Source organism: Chiloscyllium plagiosum, chromosome 28 (assembly GCF_004010195.1).
Source record: "Chiloscyllium plagiosum isolate BGI_BamShark_2017 chromosome 28, ASM401019v2, whole genome shotgun sequence".
NCBI lineage: Eukaryota > Metazoa > Chordata > Chondrichthyes > Orectolobiformes > Hemiscylliidae > Chiloscyllium > Chiloscyllium plagiosum.
Genome location: NC_057737.1, coordinates 5,991,430 through 6,008,475, shown reverse-complemented (window position 1 = coordinate 6,008,475; position 17,046 = coordinate 5,991,430). Strand labels below are relative to the sequence as shown.

Sequence of the window (17,046 nt, the reverse complement as noted above, 5' to 3'; positions counted from 1 at the left end):
ACAAACTTTTCTGCATACACCCATGTTCCATGCTGAGGTGTCTCAAAACAATGTCAAAACCCTTGATATTCAAAATGTATAATCCTTGTTGGATATTGAACCTGAGGAGTTCAACAGTTTTCAGTCCTCATTGTACAATGGTTGAAAAGCTTTAAACAGAAACTGTTCTCTACTGCTCTTCTGCAGTGGCTGCCCTAAGCTTTAGTACAATGCTCAGCACAGTCATGGGTCTTAGAGTGTACCAGTTTACATCACTTGGCTGAAGACAAGTTTTTGAGCTGGAAGACTGGCAAGTTTCAGGCAGAGCATCTTTCAATGCGCCGGAGTAAATGTTGGAATCCGTACTGAAAACAACAAATGTTGGAGATCACAGCAGGTCAGACATCATCCATGGAGAGAGAGCAAGCTAATATTTTGAGTTTAGGTGACTCTTCATCTTTCACTGAGTTGATCATCCTCTAGGCCCAATAGATATTTGTTTCAGTGACGATCACTGGGAACAACCCATACAGTAGAATCCTGAGTGATGGAGCTGCTTGGGATAAACTCTCTCCAGACCTCATTTGCTAAGACACATTCCATAAGGAGGTGAACAATAGTGGCTGCTCCACCATAGACACCTCAACGACAACATACAGCATAGGGGGAATCCTTCTGATGGGATCCACCATCTCCCTTTGCCACAAGGTTGAGACGCTGTTATGCGAAGACTACTTCCTGATGCACTTTTGTTTTGTATAAACCTATCTATGAGGGATAGGTGATATGGGATAGGCGGATGTGGGTACTGCAGATGCTGGATATTAGAGTCAAAATTAGAGTGGTGCTGGAAAAGCACAGCAGGTCAGGCAGCATCCAAGGAACAGGAAAATCGACGTTTCAGGTAAAAGGCCTTCATTAGGAACAGGCATAGTCCATCGAGCTGCAGTGTTCTACGAAAATGTAGATAGACCCATCCTTTATAACATCAAGGGATAGGTAGAACCTGCACACATTTGTGTTTGCATATGAACGGTCAATACACAGCTGAATGCAGGCACCTGGAAGGGTGGCCATCAGGATGAGGATGATGTTGTATATGTCTTGCCCCCTTCTATCTAGGGATTCATACAGTGTGTCTCTATGGTCATGATCCTTCTTCAACCTCCAGATAAAGTGGAAAATATGTCAGGTGATCATTATGGCACAGGAGTGAGGAAAGGGCAGATCTGCAACACTGAGAGTGCAGTGCCTGATGATTGGGTTCTTACCCTGCAATGGAGAGGGAGCATCAATCCTACGTAACCATATCTTGTTTGACAATGACTACTTCTTCTTTCCAGTTTTAGCACATACCCTGGCCCCTCTGAACCATATTCCAGCAAAGATTGGTTGGCTCAGTTCCCAAAAAACATGGCCTTTGCTCTTTGCTTGATTTGTGTTGCCTCCTGAATCAGGTTCAAACTGGCCACAGATGTTAATCACCCTTTCTCACTGTCAGTGGATCTGAGTAGAAGATGGTGACATTGTCTACCTACAGAAAGCTTTGACCTTTGTGCCTCCACTACCTGGATGGTCAACCTTCTTGTTTTTGCATTCTTCCTGATTGACTTGGCAAAACGGTTCTATCCAACGCACAGATCAGGGGAGAGAGGGCAGCCCTCATGATGCCTGATTTCTTAGGATAGCTTTCTGATTTCCACCCACTGCGTTACTTTTGTATAGACCTTAAACTCTAGCATTCCATACTAAAATCTTGGCCCTCTAAGACACTGTACTTCTGGTGCAAGCCTTAATCACTTGCCTCAGTGATGTGATAGGTAATTGGATGGGGGAATTTGAAGGAAATTTATGCCAGTGTTGGACTGGGGTGTACAAAGTTAAAAATCACACAACACCAGGTTATAGTCCAACAGGTTTAATTGGAAGCACACTAGCTTTCGGAGCGACACTCCTTCATCAGGTGATTGTCAATCACCTGATGAAGGAGCGTGGCTCCAAAAACTAGTGTGTTTCCAGTTAAACCTGTTGGACTATAACCTGGTGTTGTGTGATTTTTAATTAGGTTTATTTGAAAGTACAAGCTTTCAGAGTGCTCCCCCATCATCAGGTAGCTACATCAGGTGTGATTTTTTAAGCTTTGTCCACCCCAGTCCAACACTGGCAACTTCAAATCATTAAGTGACTTCACCATTCTATGAAATGCTCTCTGTTCCAAAAATTAAAGGCTGGAAGATGAAAGATAAAATCTATGTGATTTATTTGGTAATGAACCTATATATCACACATACACATACAGTTTTTTTGGGGAATGCACTAATTTTATTCCTAGAATAAGAAAATCTCCAAAAAAAAAACAAACTGACTACCCATCCCCTTTAAGAAAGAAGACACAGCTACGTTCCCTCCATCACTGCAGGTACAGCAGGGCCTGCCTGTGCAATGAATGAGCAGCTGAGAGAGAGAAGTGAAGGGACCCGGAAGCCCTGGCGGAAGTGATGTTTAGTCATGTGCCAATGATGTGACCCTCCCAAAACACCTCCGACGACCAAAAATAGTCCCACTACCCCTCCAACCCAATTCCAATTTTCCAGTCAAACCAGGAAGAAGGGTGCACCGGAAAGACGAGCTTTATCTTTATTTGATTGTAATAATCGAAGAGGTGGGATAGGGTGGGGATTGTTCGTGTTTTCTTTGGGGGTGTGACGTCACCCCAGTGATCCGATAGTGGGTGGAGGGGCGGGTCACCGGGCGGGGGTGGGGAGAAGGTAGTGCTCCGCCATTTCCGGTTTTCCGCCATTGCGGCTCCCGCTGCGGCTCGGGCCCCGTCGACGGTTTATAAAAGGGAGGCTGCAGGAGGAGGGCGACAGGAGCAGTATCTGCTTCAGGTGAGTGTCTGGATGGTTAAAGAAGTGGCTTCCCCTTGCTGACAGAACCCGCGGTTCCGCTTGAGTTGATGTCATTCGATGTTGTATCACATTTACTTTTCTATTTTATTTTTCAGATTTTTACCCACATCTCTATTTCTCCCTTGGTCTCATTATTTTTTCGTCGCTGCGTTCTTCTCTCGCCGGAGAATTGTTTTTTGCCTCCTCTTGGACTCGGCGAGCGCCAGCGTCGTCTGTCGACATGGCTCAGATTCTGCCTATCCGCTTCCAGGAGCACCTGCAGGTAATAAACTCATCAATTAGCTAATTCATTAATCGATTACTTTAACTGTTTGAAATCTTCACCTTTCCTTCCCGCAATCTAGGCCTTTCAGCCCGAGCCCTGGGTAAATGTCATCCCCTCCACCCACGTACAGCCTCCCGGGCACTCCCGTTTCTAATCTTCGACCCCACCTCCCTCCCTCCTGTCTGGTTTTTAGGTTATACTTAATCCCAGATTTGCTGCTTTTGCGCTGTATTCCCCCGTGTTCTTGGACACTCCTCTCTCTTTGAACTATTATCTAGGTCAACCTTGGGATTACACCGTGGCACCGTTTCACAATGTCACTCGTATGAGGAAATATGTTAGTGTTCGCACACTTCTTTCAACCGATATCTTGTTTCCTCTAACCCCCGCCCTGGTTTAAAGCTATACCTTCCTGGTGGCACAAGGAATACTATGCACATTTTATGCTTCTAAAATAGATTTCAGGCCCTGAATGTTTTTACCTCCTGTTGGAGTCGCTAGTGTAAACATTCCTACTGCTACCCATATGAAGTTTTCCACCCTAACAATGATTGTCCACCTTTAGTCTGAGATCACCACCTGTTTAGAATTTGAATAGCTTTTCAATGAACTTGCATTTTAAAAAATGATTTTGTACTATAAACAAATGCATTGATTTTTGTTTACAATATTTGTATTTCATTGGGAAATGAGTTATACCTCAAAACTAGTTGCAACTTTGCTTTGTAAACTTTTATGTCTAGCTGTGATTACAAAATAGGTGTGACAGTTCAGCCCTTCAATTTTAAGTCATTCTGCTTGATAAACTTATAGATGTGTTGGGTTGTTAAATGAAGTAGTCTACACTAATTTTTAATTGGTGCAACAAATTTGAAATTTTTCTCAACATTACTTTTTTAGCATTATTCACAATTAGTGTTGGTGGATGCAGTGACTCCAGTGAATGAAATTCTTCAATTGCTAAATTAACCTGTGTAGCACCCTTCATAAAACTGAAGCTTTAACACTAAGGTTTCATTTTTCCCTGAGTTACTTGTAGAGTTATTAACAAATCTAACTGGGTGTTACTTGGGTTGGTGACGTAAAGAGCTTGGAATGTGAAAAGGCAAGGTTTGCCATCGCTATCATTGCCACACCAATGATCGGGTTGATCTTTCACTTCAAGTAGGGCTGAAGTGTTTGTCACATGGCTTCTTAATCTTAGAAACACATAGGTGTGGGCAAAATTTCTAAATCTGTACAAAGCACTAGTCTAAAACATGAGGACATGTCAACCTATCTTTCCCTGACTATGCTAAATCATTACTTTCCTGTGCCACTGTAAAGCCATTGGTTTGACTAACTAGGGACCCAAATGCTTGAACTTGTCATTCTAAGCTGTAGGGTTTTGTTTCAAAGTTTAACTTGACGACTGACAACTGTAATAACATGTCAACTCCCTTGTAACTTGTTGAAAAATGGAGTGAGCAATAGGTCAGTTAAGTCTTTCCCGAGTGTTTCAGAAGATCAGTGATTTTTCTCCCCCCCCCCCCCCGGAGTATCTGCACTTTATGATCCTTCTAATTTTAGTTTACTAAACTGAAAACTAATTTTCACAAATACTCCAGCTTTCTGGTTTGCTATCTTCAGCCTTGTGCAACTTTCTAGGTCCAAAGAATTGCTGGAAAGTGTTAATGGAGGGAATTTGCTTTGGATGCAAAATCTATGCAGTTTTTAACTGTAGGTTCTAGCCATTTAACCTCCTGTAAACTGGTGGTTGTGATTAGGACTGCTGCCCCTCAACACCAGATCCCTGGTGCTATGTGGAAGGAACTGCTAGAGGTATGTTCTAACTGTGTAGACCTACTTCATCATTATCCTATACAAACAGGATGAGGTTTAAAGGGATATGGGTCAAATACAGACAGATGGGGCTAGTTTGGGGAAAATTGACAAGTAGTTGGATCAAAGGGTTGGTTCCCCTAAACTAATGGAAATGTTGATGCCCACCTGATGCTGCCTGGCTTACTGTTTTTCCAGCTCCCTGCTTGACTCTCTGCCTTTACTTTGGTCCAGGTCAGAAATTTAGTTTAAATCTCTTCCTGTATTGGCAGACTTGAATTCTAGGACTATCTTAGTCCTGATCAGGTTAAAACCAGCCTCCTATTGCAGGACCAGATGGATTGCTGTTTACTTTTCCTCAGATTGCTAACAATGTCCTGTTAGGCACCTGTACATCTTAACAGGTGGTTAAAGCTTAACCAGATGCTAGATGACACCTGACAAGGTAACAATGCAAAAGATTCAATACTTATACACACTTGGAGATACAAGTATAATTACAGGCAAACTTTGCAATTGTCAATGGATAATTTGAATTGATGTAGTGTATATCTAGTCCTGTGACAATTTGCAACTTAAATGATGCCTTTCCAACTGAAATCTTCCAAGGCTGCTTCCACATGAGAACTTGGCTTCTAAATCATGTCAGTACCAATAACCTTTCGGAGCTGGTTTGTGTTTGAGTTCAGCCTTTTGGGCTGAACATTACATGGACATTGTTCCCAAGTGTTGGATTTCTGTGGGGGTGGGAATCAGTTCATTCAATCTTTGCCTAGGGAGCTTTGGGGGAGGGGGGCTGTAACTAGAACTTTAGTCCCAGTTAGATGAATGTAGTTGTGTGTAGACCTTGTGAGCAAGGATGTAAGCTACAGAATTTTTGACTGACTGGCTTTATGTACTTGAGTATGTGAGGCGAGCTAAGCGCTTTGGAAAACTTTACTAAGTTTGCTGATAAAGGCAGGCTAAAGTGATATTTTAGAGCTAGAAATGGGTTAATTTTTGTGTAGACAAATAGCTTATCAGAAGGTCATCTCCAGGGCAAATGGCATTGCAAACAATCCAGTCCTACCAGCTTGAACAGTTGTAGGCATACACTTTCTAGCTTGCAAGGAACAAGCGAAAGCTCAAGTCATATGTAACTTATCAAATGTAGTGGCTTGAAATTAAAAATCGTCTTGGGAATTAATGAGTATTGAAACCATTGGTTAATGTAGCAGTCCTATTTGCAACTTCTGAATATCTCAGTTGAAGTGTTCTCATTGAATAGAGATCTGATCTGAAACCAGAAAGCTGGCTTGTCAAACCCATCTACTTCCGGTAGGTGTCTGGCACAGAAGTTAGTTTTTTACTGACTGCAAATACAATTGCAGCATTGTTTCCAGCTGTGCTTTATTTTGGCTCCTTACTGGCTGTAGTATTTACTGACAGCTCAGTGCCAATATAAAGTGCTAACCATTTATCTGAAGTTGTGGCAGTTCTCTTGGCAGCTAATGGATTTTTAAAATCACATTGGGGGTTCAATTGATCTAAACAAGTTCCTTTTTTCCTTGAACTGAGGAACTAGGCTTAATCTAATGCAGATAGGATAAGTTCAGCTGCCTGCATTCTCCTTTCAAATTTCCCTTCACCTCAATTGTATAGTTGAGCATGTTTCTTTTGTAGCAGTAGGTCTAACATTCCACAATTGGATGTGTGAAAATGCTTGACAGTCCACACCAAGATATTAGTGCAGTCTTTTTGTAGTGTAAAAAGCTTTTTAAGCAGAACATTTCAGTATAAAAATTGGTGTTTCTCTCCACTAGTTGTCCAGCCTGATCACTGCAGTCTATGGTGTTTTACTCTAGTGGTAATTATGAAAATAAACCATGTTGACTGTACCTTCTGTCTGTAGGTTCTGCTTTAAAATGCCCTCAACAGGTTGAGATAACAATCTTTTTGTCACTGAACATCACTGAATCATAGAATCCCTACAATGTGGAAGCAGGCCATCAGCCCACTCTGATCCTCCAAAGAGTATCTCACTCTGACCTGTCCCATCCTGCAACCCTGCACTTCCCATGGCTAACCAGTCTAACCTACATATCTGTGGACACAATGGGTAACTTATCATGGCCAGTCCACCTAATCTGTGCACCCTTTTGGACTGTAGGAAGGAACTAGAGCACCTGAAGGAAACCCTTGCAGACAGGAAATGTCAAACTCCACTTGCCTGAGGCTTGAATGGACCAGGTTTATTGTGCTAGGGTAGCTGTGCTAACAACTGAGCTACCTTATCCTGTACTGGCTGGCGACACTACTTGCATGTCTCTAGTTGCCCCTGATTTGCTTTCATCTACCTACAGCAGTTCAAGTGCAGTGCTAAGGAGGAAATGCCAGAATTTGTTTGACCGTGAAGCAACAGCAAATTTCAGAAGGTGGTTACCTTTTTTGTATTGAAACATCAAACTATTTGGGTGAATGGTCCAAAAATGGAGAGGCAGTGAACCTCAAAATTGAGGTAACTAAGCACAGCTGCAGTGCTGCCACCTTTCTAATTAGCAAATTCACATCAAAATATTTAATCTCTACCCTTGACCTCAGTGCTATTGAGGCCCCTACAATCAAAATCCTGGAGGTTACTATGATCAGAAACCACATCCTTAGACTAGGAACGGAGTAACTCCTTGTCAACTCACTTGAATGTAGAATCACTTTTTACTCTTTACATCTGGGCTAATATAATTGGCAGCACATCTGTAAACATACCCTTCCTGATGCACAACATACTACTGCAGACTAACTCCATGGACAGTACTAGTCAGATCATGATTCCTACCATCTAGAAGAAATGAGCAGCTAATGCACAGCAATGCCTCCACCTGCAAATGACTGTCCAGGTCAGTCAATATCTTGACTTGAAACCTTCTCCTTGTCACAAGGAGTGAGGCTAGTGACATTTCTCATCCATTTCTCAAAGGTTGGGCTTTAAATGAAGGGCCTGCCAAGGATGTCCACACTGAATAAATTCCTTCAGTCTTTCGCCCTGTCAGTCTGAGAATTGAGTTAGGACTAGGCATGTATGCAAGTAAAAAGCACTAGTGAGTTTTCACTCACCAGTTGATAGGTGGAGTCAGGCTAGCTAGAAATGTGAATTTGAGGGAGTTGGATTTGGAAGAGTAGCTTCAATTTTGCCTATACTCTGCAGAAATGTTTAAAGATTCATCAATAAACTTTTTAAATGGATGCCAAAATCTTCAACTGGATTCAACAATCAAATTCAAGAAATATTGAAACAACCAGTCTGTAGCATCTGACATTAATTATCAAAATTATTAATGCCATACCTGTTGGGTGCTGCCAGACCAGTTTAATATGCGTAACTTGCATTTGGCCTGCTGTTCATATCCTAAACTATTTGGCTTGTACTTACCAGGGCTATGAGACTTCAGCCATTTGTTGCTTCAGTTCCTGTCAGCATGCCATTGATGGGCTTCTGGCCTTGCAAAGTGTTTAGGTGCATAGTGAAGGAGTTGAAAGCACCTTAAAACCTTGTTGGTTTCCTAATGCGTTAGATTAAAGTCTGCATCAAATACCAGTGATTTACTTCCTGTTGCAGTTTTGATGCTTTAAACAGCAGTTTTGCATCCTTCCTGGAATTGAGTGAAGTGTACACTTTTTTTGCTGATAGTAATCTTCAGGAAAATGGTAAACTCTGTGCAGAACTCTTTTCTCAAAGGAAAGATGCATCATTGTAAAAAAAAAAAAACACCTCTTGGGTTTGGCACTTTTGGCTGTCCTGAACTTGTATTCTTAAGTTTCCACACTTGACCAGAAAACCCATGGTTTCTATTCCTTAAGCTTGATTGTGTACTGTATTGGAGATTAGTCCTTTTTTTAAAATCTAATTGCTCTAACTTTAAAGTGAAATGGGACAGTCTTGTTTGTTCATGTAAAATACATAGCCATCACCTCATTAGCAGAGATCTGCCAAGGGCCTTTCCCTTTAAGGTTTTAAGTGCCTGAATCCCTCAGTCATGAATCACTGTAGCTAACTTTTCATGAATATACTGACTATATATCTGCCTTTGGGTATGGTTTTGTTTTAAAGTAGCCCCTTAATGGTCTTGGTGTATTTGGCTTGAAGACTAAGGGAAAATTCTATACAGTCCATAACTGAGAAGGACTTTAGTTGATTAAAGATTTTTTGAAGTGTAGGGATTTGGGAAATCTATCCAATTTTTGCAAAAGCATTGCAAGCCATGGTCTTTCTAATTGGAGAATAAATGCCCATGTATGCCAGCAGGACTCTACTGCACTCCAGGTTATCATTGGGTCAGTCATCAAATTGACCATCTTGATCAAAAAGCAATGAGTAGTGCTCAATCTAGAATTAGGAGAAAGTGAGGACTACAGATGCTGGAGCTCAGCTGAAAATTTGTTGCTGGAAAAGTGTAGCAGGTCAGGCAGCATCCAAGGAGCAGGAGAACTGATGTTTTGGGCATGTGCCCCTCGGGAATGAAGGAAGTGTGCCCAGCAGGTGAAGATAAAAGGTAGGGAGGAGGGACAGTGGAGGGTATTGGAAATTCAATAGGTGGAAGGTGGTTAAGGTGAGGGTTATAGGCTGGGGTGGGGGTGGAGAGGTCAAGAAGATTGCAGGTTAGGAAGGTGGTGCTGAGTTCGAGGGTTGGGACTGAGACCAGGTTTGGGGGGGGGGGGGGGGGGAGAGAAATGAGAACTAGAGAAATGAGTTCATCCCTTGTGGTTAGAAGGTTCCTAGGCAGAAGATGAGCTGCTCTTCGTCCAGCTGTTGTGTTGCTATGGTCTGGCGATGGAGGAGTCCAAGGACCTGCATGTCCTTGGTGGAGGGGGAGTTGAAGTGTTGAGCCACCTGGGTGGTTGGTTGGTCCGGGTGTCCGAGATGTTCTCAAACATTCCGCGTAGGTGGCCTGTCTCCCCAATCTAGAGGAGGCCACATCGGGTGTAGCGGATGCAGTAAATGTGAGGAGGTGCAGGTGAATTTGTGGCAGATATGGAAGGATCCCTTGGAGGGAAGGAGGAGAGGTGTGTGTGCAAGTTTTGCAGTTTTTGCTCCCATGAGGTGGTTGAACAGTTCATCCACTTTATCAACACCTTCCACCCCAACCTCCAATTTACCTGGAATGACTGAGTCCTCTCTCCACTTCTATCTCGGGTGGCCAAATCAGCACAGACACTTGCTATAAACCAACTGAATCCCACAGCTACCTACTCTACACCCCCCTCCCACCCTGCCCCCTGTTCCCAATTCCTTAGTCTCTGCCACATCTCCTCCCAGGAGGACCAGTTCCAATACCGAACAACCCAGATGGCCTCCTTCAAAGACTGCAATTTCCCCCCAGACGTGATCGATTGCTCTCCACTGCATCTCCTCCACCCTTGAGCCCTGCCCCTCCAATCACCAACAAGACAGAACCCCACTGGTCCTCACCTACCACCCCACCAAACCTCCATATACATCATATCATCTGTCGTCATTTCCGCCACCTCCAAACAGACCCCACCACCAGGGATATATTTCCCTCTCCTCCCCTATCAGTGTTCTGAAAAACCACTGTGACTCCCTCGTCAGATCCTCACCCTCCACTCCTGGCACCTTCCCCGCAACCGTAAGAAATGCAAAACTTGCGCCCACACCACCTTTTTTCTCTTCTCCCCCCCCCCCCCCCCCCTCCTCCCCAACTTCGCTTCAAGGCCCCAAGGATTCCTTCCATATCTGCGACAAATTCACCTGCACCTCCACAGACACCATTTGCTGCACCCGATGTGGCCTCTATATTGGGAAGACAGGCCGCCTACTTGTGGGACATTTCAGGACACCTGGACCAACCACCCCATGGCTCAACACTTCAACTCCCCCTCCCCCTCGGGCATGCAGGTCCTTGGACTCCATCGCCAGACCATAGCAACACGACAACTGGAGGAAGAGCGCCTCATCTTTTTTAGATTACATTAGTGTGGAAACAGGCCCTTCGGCCCAACAAGTCCACACCGACCTGTCTAAGTGCAACCCACCCATACCCCTACACTTGCCCCTTACCTAACACGGGCAATTTAGCATGGCCAGTTCACCTGACCTGCACATCTTTGGACTGTGGGAGGAAACCGGAGCACCCAGAGGAAACCCACTTCCTGACCTCTCTGCCCTATCACCCTCACCTTGACCTCCTTCCACCTATTGCATTTCCGATGCTCCTCCTCCTACCTTTTTTATCTTAGCCTGCTTGGCACACTTTGCTCATTCCTGAAGAAGGGCTCATGCCCAAAACGTCAATTCTCCTGCTCCTTGGATGCTACCTGACCTGCTGTGCTTTTCCAGCAACATTTTTCAGCTCCATCTAGAAGTGCTTCATTTCAGTGCAATCTGAATCTAAAGGTGACAATGAAGTTTTGACAGCTTAACTAACTACTTTAATCTAGACTAACAAGGCCTTTCTCTTGAAGAGTACTGTACAATAGTTAAGTACTCTTGCATAGGCCAGTTTAACTTTATTCATTGTATATTCTACAGCTTTGCAGCATTGTCTTTAAGCATTATTAACCACTGAGCTTTTTTTGCCTTGATCAATGTTGTAGAATGGTCTGTTTGCAGCAATCACTATAAATTTGCCAAATAGGGGAGGCAAGAGACTGAATCCCCATTCCAAGTAGCTTCTCTCTGACTAGAGGAATTTTTCTCAACTTGACACCTGTATAAAGTTATTGAAATTCATATCCTTTAAAGGCTTTGCCTATCTACATTTGAGTCTCTTGGTCTCAATGTTATGAAGGAATTTTTTTCTCTCTCTGATCTGACTGCTTGCCCACTTCTTTTACCCTGCATTTTGAGTGCAAGTAATTTAACCAGATATGCCATCACTTCCTCTAGTTTGAGGTTTTTCCTGAGATCCTTAATACTTTATGCAACTGCAACACATCAACTTCTGAACAACCAAATTTTATTAAACACGGTACAAACATTCTGGAGGAACCTTTAAAATATCCTTTGCAGGGCTTGCGGTGTTGTCAGATTCCTCTGAACAAAGGAACAGTCCTTTCCAAGACCATCTTTAGTCAGTAGTGCCCACGAGAGCCCCCCAGTCAAGCCCTTGGTCACATGCCAGTCAAGACAGTGCAGTGACTGATCATTTCCAGAAATATGTCAATCACCCTTAATGGCCAAATCTGTTGTGAATAGTTTTGACTACAGCAAGTAGTCAATTCCAACTGATGTTGATTTCTGAAGAGGATAAAGTAAATAGATGAGTGTAAACTGGCATTTGAATAAGTAGAAATGGCTGTGCCTGGAGATAGAATGCAAGGATTTTACATTCCCATCTGTGGAACAGACATCCCACCCTAGCCTCAAACTTCCAATTTCCTGCAAGACAGCAGAGCAAATTAACTCTTTATCTCCAGTTACACCTAGCCCTTATTGAGAAGCTCCATCTTAACTGTTGATACTTAATCACCTGGTCAGATGTTCCACTTTTGGACTAGGTGGGGTTTTAAATCCAGGTCTTCTGCCTTAAGGGCAGTATTGCTGTCATGAACCATCTTATTCATGTCTTAGCTATGCTACTGAAACAGATATCAGTTACAACTGACTTAGTAAATCTGCTTTAAGACTAGATTCCCCACAGTGTGGAAACAGGCCCTTCGGCCCAAGTCCACAGACCTGAAGAGTAACCCACCCAAACTCATTTCCCTTTGACTAATGGGCAACTTTTTTTAGCATAGGCAACTTTTTTAGCATGGCCAATTCACCTGCCCTGCACATATTTGGAATGTGGGAGGAAATCCACACAGACACTGGGAAAGTGCAAACTCTTTTAGAGGGAGTCTTTTAAAGTAGACAGTAAAAAAGGATAGACTGGATCTAAAAGTTGATCTGAATTGCAAGAACAATTTAGTTAGTACGAGGCAAAGCTTTCAAAAGTTAGGTGGCAGATGTTTGCAGGTAAAGAAATGGCTGGAAAATTTAAACATTCTAATCTGAACAAGTCCAGAGACCATCTTGATGTTAAGATGGAGGGTGAGGCTGTAGGTATAGGAATACTGGATGACTAGGAAATTGAGGCTTCCTCTTTTTTTTTCTTGAAGAAAACCTATGTTGGGTATAGATGGAAATCAAGCCAATCCTGGTATAAAGACAGGAGTATAATTAAGCAGGAAATCAAGAAGGAAGAAAGGGGAAATGGGTTTTGGCAAATAGGATTAAGCAGAATCCAAAGGATTCCATAAATGAAGGACAAAAGGGGTAACTAGGGAGAGAATAGGGCCCCTTCAAAGATCAGCAAGGTGACCTTTTTGCATCTGTTTACCATGGAGCAGGACATGGAAGATAAAGATATAGAATGGATGGTGACCTTTTTTAAAAAAAAAAAATCTCCATATTAGAGGAAGTGCTGGATGTCTTGAAATGCTGGAAGGTGGATAAATCCCCAGGACCTGATTCTGGTGTACCCGAACTCCACTTCCCATGATTGCTGGGCCCTTTGCTGAAATAATTGTATCATAGTCACAAGTGAGGTGCCAGAAGACTGGAGGCTGGCTAATGTGGTGCCATACCTTAGAAAGGTCATGAGGAAAAGCCAGCAAACTATAGAGTGGTGAGCCTGATGTTGGTGGGCAAGTTGAGGGAATCCTGAGGGACAAGATTTACACTTTAGAAAGACAAGGACTGATTGGGGTAGTCTGCATGGCTTTGTGGGAAATAATGTCTCAAGCTTGACTTTCTTTGAAGTAACAAGATTGAGGGCAGATCATGAGACCTAATCTGTATGGACCTCAATGTTGACCAGGTTCCCAGGGGAGATGGGTTAGCAAGATTAGATCTCGTGGGATACAGAGCAGACTAGCCATTTGGATACAGAACTGACTTGGAGGGAGGCAGGGTGGTTTTTCAGACTGGAAGCCTGTGACCAGAGTGCCACTAGGATTAGTGCTGGATCCACTTTTGTTTATATAAATGATTTGTGAATATAGATAAGTTTGCAGATACCAAAATTGGAAGTGTAGTGGGGAGCAAAGATTATCTTCAGTTAAAATTGGATTTAGATTGATGCTTCACTGGGCTGGGGAGTGGCAGATGTAGTTTAATCTGGATAAATGAGGTGCTGCATTTTGGAAAAGCATATCTTAGCAGGGCTTGTACACTTAATGGTAAGGTCCTGGGGAGTGTTGCACAGAATTTGCAGTGCAGCTTCATAGCTCTCAGCATAGTTGCAGGTAGATATAGTGAAGGCATTTGATGTGACAACATTTATTAGAGCATTGAGTACAGGAGTTGGCAGTTCCTGTTGCACCTGTACAGGATGTTGGTTATTGCATGGAATTGTTTGGAATATTGCATGCAATTGTCTCCTTTCTGTTAGAAGGATGTTATGAAACTTGAAAGGGTTCAGCAAAGATTTACAAGGATGTTGCCAGGGTTGGAATTGAGCTATAGGGAGAGGTCAAATAGGCTGGGGCTGTTTCCCTAGTGTTGCAAGGTCACTCCATAGCCTCTATTTAAAACAATGAGGGGCATGCATAGGGTAAATGTCATTGTTCTGGGCTGGGGAGTCCAGAGCAAAAGGGTATAAGTTTAGGGTGAGGGAAAGATTTTTAAAAGGGACCTGAGGGATAACTTTTGAGGGTGTGTATATGGACTGAGCTGCCAGAGGAAATGGTGGAGCCTGGTACAATTGCAAAAAGTATCTGGATGGGTATATGAATAGGAAGTGTTTGCAAGTGGGATTAGATTAGGATATCTGGTATGGATGAGTTGGATTGAAGGGTCTGTTTCTATGCTGTACATCTCTATCTCTGACTCTCTACCATTGCAGACAGGTGTATGGCCTCCACTCTACTTCCTGAAGTCAAAGACCAGTTCCCTTTTTTAGTTTCTATAGGCACCATGCTGTTAAGCACTCAATCTTCCCCTATATTGTCTTGTGCTGAGATACTCCATTTATTTACTCAGATGATTGTATGCAGTCTTGCAGCCATTGTGGCAGTGGCACTTAGTGATTGCAGTCTATAGGTCAGGATGTAGAGGATCCAGTTAAAAGGAGTTGAGACTGCACATTGAGTTTGTTTGAAATTATGGTATTGAATACAGTTTGTATTTAAAGAGCCAGATGTAGATATCCTAGTTGTCTGTGGAGGTGGCATCTGCAGGCCTGTTGTCTGGACAAATTGTGTAAAGGATCTAGGCAGTTTGGTAGGTTGGAGTTGATTAGTCATGACTAACCTTGAATACGGAGGTCAGAGCCACTGGGCAGTAGTCATTGGGGCACACTACATGATTTTCCTTTGGCACTGGGATGATGGACAGTAGATACATAGTATACTAATGCAAGTTTCCCTGCAAGCCACTCACCACTGACTTAAATGTATCACTTTACTGTCCTGAAATTTCCTGCTGGTATTGGGGGTCAATCTGCAGTAGTGGATTGTAGTTTATGGTAGCTCTCCATACCTTAATGGCAACTAGGGTCAAGCAAGAAATGCTGGCCAGTGATCAACAACTATTCCTATATTGCCTCTTTAACACCAAAGCCAGCCGAATTATGCAACTGTTAACACTTGTTCCTATGCTTACAGATTTACATGACCTATTCAAGCATGGTGTCATGGAATCCCTCCTTAATATACTAATTTCTTTAAGCTACCATGCTAGAATTTTAACTTTATGCCTTGGGGTAAATGGGAAAATAACAAAGCAACAGTTTTTGTGTAGCTATTTAGTTGATCATCATAGCCATAATTGTGTACAGTTGCAACCTTGTGCTGTACAATTCTGTAACACTTAGTGCAGACGTTTAATGGAAATGTTCAATTTCCACTGATTTTTGGCTATTCTCTCCGGGAGAGAAATGTTGCTGAAATTTTTTTCATTTTTTGGGTTTAGACATCTTAAATTCTGTTCATCCCTTCTGGATGGATCAGCTAATTGGTTTGTCTTTGGAACTTTACAAATGAGTTATGAATTCTCTGGTCTATATTATTGAAACTGCTAGGTTTCCTATTTTGATTTTTAATTCTAGGTACCTAAGTTCTTTGGTCAATGCTTTGCACTTTCTCAACTAGAGTGCAATGCAGGTTTAGTTTGTGTACTAGCTGCTACTCTTTTCCTCCATGGCAACTCTAGCATTCTACATAGTTTTCAAACAACTGGTTGTTACACACCTGTTTGCATTCAACTAGAACATGCAACAATTTAATATTGCATTAAGGTTCTGAGGTTATTGTGCACTTTGCTGTTTGTAATAGTTCTTCACTTTGTTTTGACTCGACACAAAGATCCTTCATCTTCCTAATTCTGCCCACTTGAAGGTCACCTATACTGGGCTATGGGTCTAAACATAGGCAAACTTCCAATACTTAGCTGGTTTTATCCTGTTGAGCCAATAGGCTGGCAGTTAGTACAGATGGTTTGGTTTTTGATCCCTTCAGTAGAAATCCAAACCAGGATATCTACTGAAGGATCCCCAAGCCAGAAGTAACCAATAGAATGTCACTATAGCAGTAAGCATGAATCAGATGAGACCTTGGCCAGTGGGCAATACTACTGTCAAATGAAACATCTAATGTGTAAATCTTGCCTAGGTAGAAATGAAAAACTAGGCATTTGGATAAATGTAAATTTTCCATGTGTCAGTAACCTAGTTCCATTTTAACTTGTAATCAGGCACCAGTCTTGATTGCCTCAAGAATTTATACTTAAAATGCAGTCATATAGTAACTTTCCTACAGCCATATTTGTTGAACATTCAATGTTCTACAGAACTTTGAAATGTAGTGAAAATGGCTTTTTAGTCTCTAGAATTGCACAATTCTCCTCTGCTTGGTAAACTCTGCAACTGAAAGTCCTTTCTGCATGGCAAATGGTTAACTTGCTGAAATCCTTTAAGGAACTGGTTTAACTTTCCAGAATTCAATCTGGAAAAGTAAAGTGATTAAATTTTGGAAGGTCAAATTTGAATGTAGAAGGTGGGGTTAAAAGTAGGTTCTTGGCAGTGGTATCTTGGGGTTAATGTCCATAGATCACTTAAAGTTGTCACCAAGTTGGTATGGTTAAGGTGTATGGTA

The 17,046-nt window shown here is 42.5% G+C and overlaps 1 protein-coding gene across 4 annotated transcripts in view; it reads left to right on the top strand.

Moving 5' to 3' along the window:
* Nucleotides 1-2,727: 2,727 nt before the first annotated feature.
* The window catches only part of LOC122563905 (clathrin heavy chain 1), a 62,417-nt gene continuing 48,098 nt past the window's right edge, over nt 2,728-17,046 (top strand). For all 4 annotated transcript variants that reach the window (XM_043718136.1, XM_043718134.1, XM_043718135.1 and 1 more), the window contains exons 1-2: nt 2,728-2,867; nt 2,984-3,150. In XM_043718136.1, coding sequence (XP_043574071.1) covers nt 3,109-3,150 — 42 coding nt within the window. In that variant the 5' untranslated portion in view covers nt 2,728-2,867; nt 2,984-3,108. The remainder of the gene's footprint in view (nt 2,868-2,983; nt 3,151-17,046) is intronic.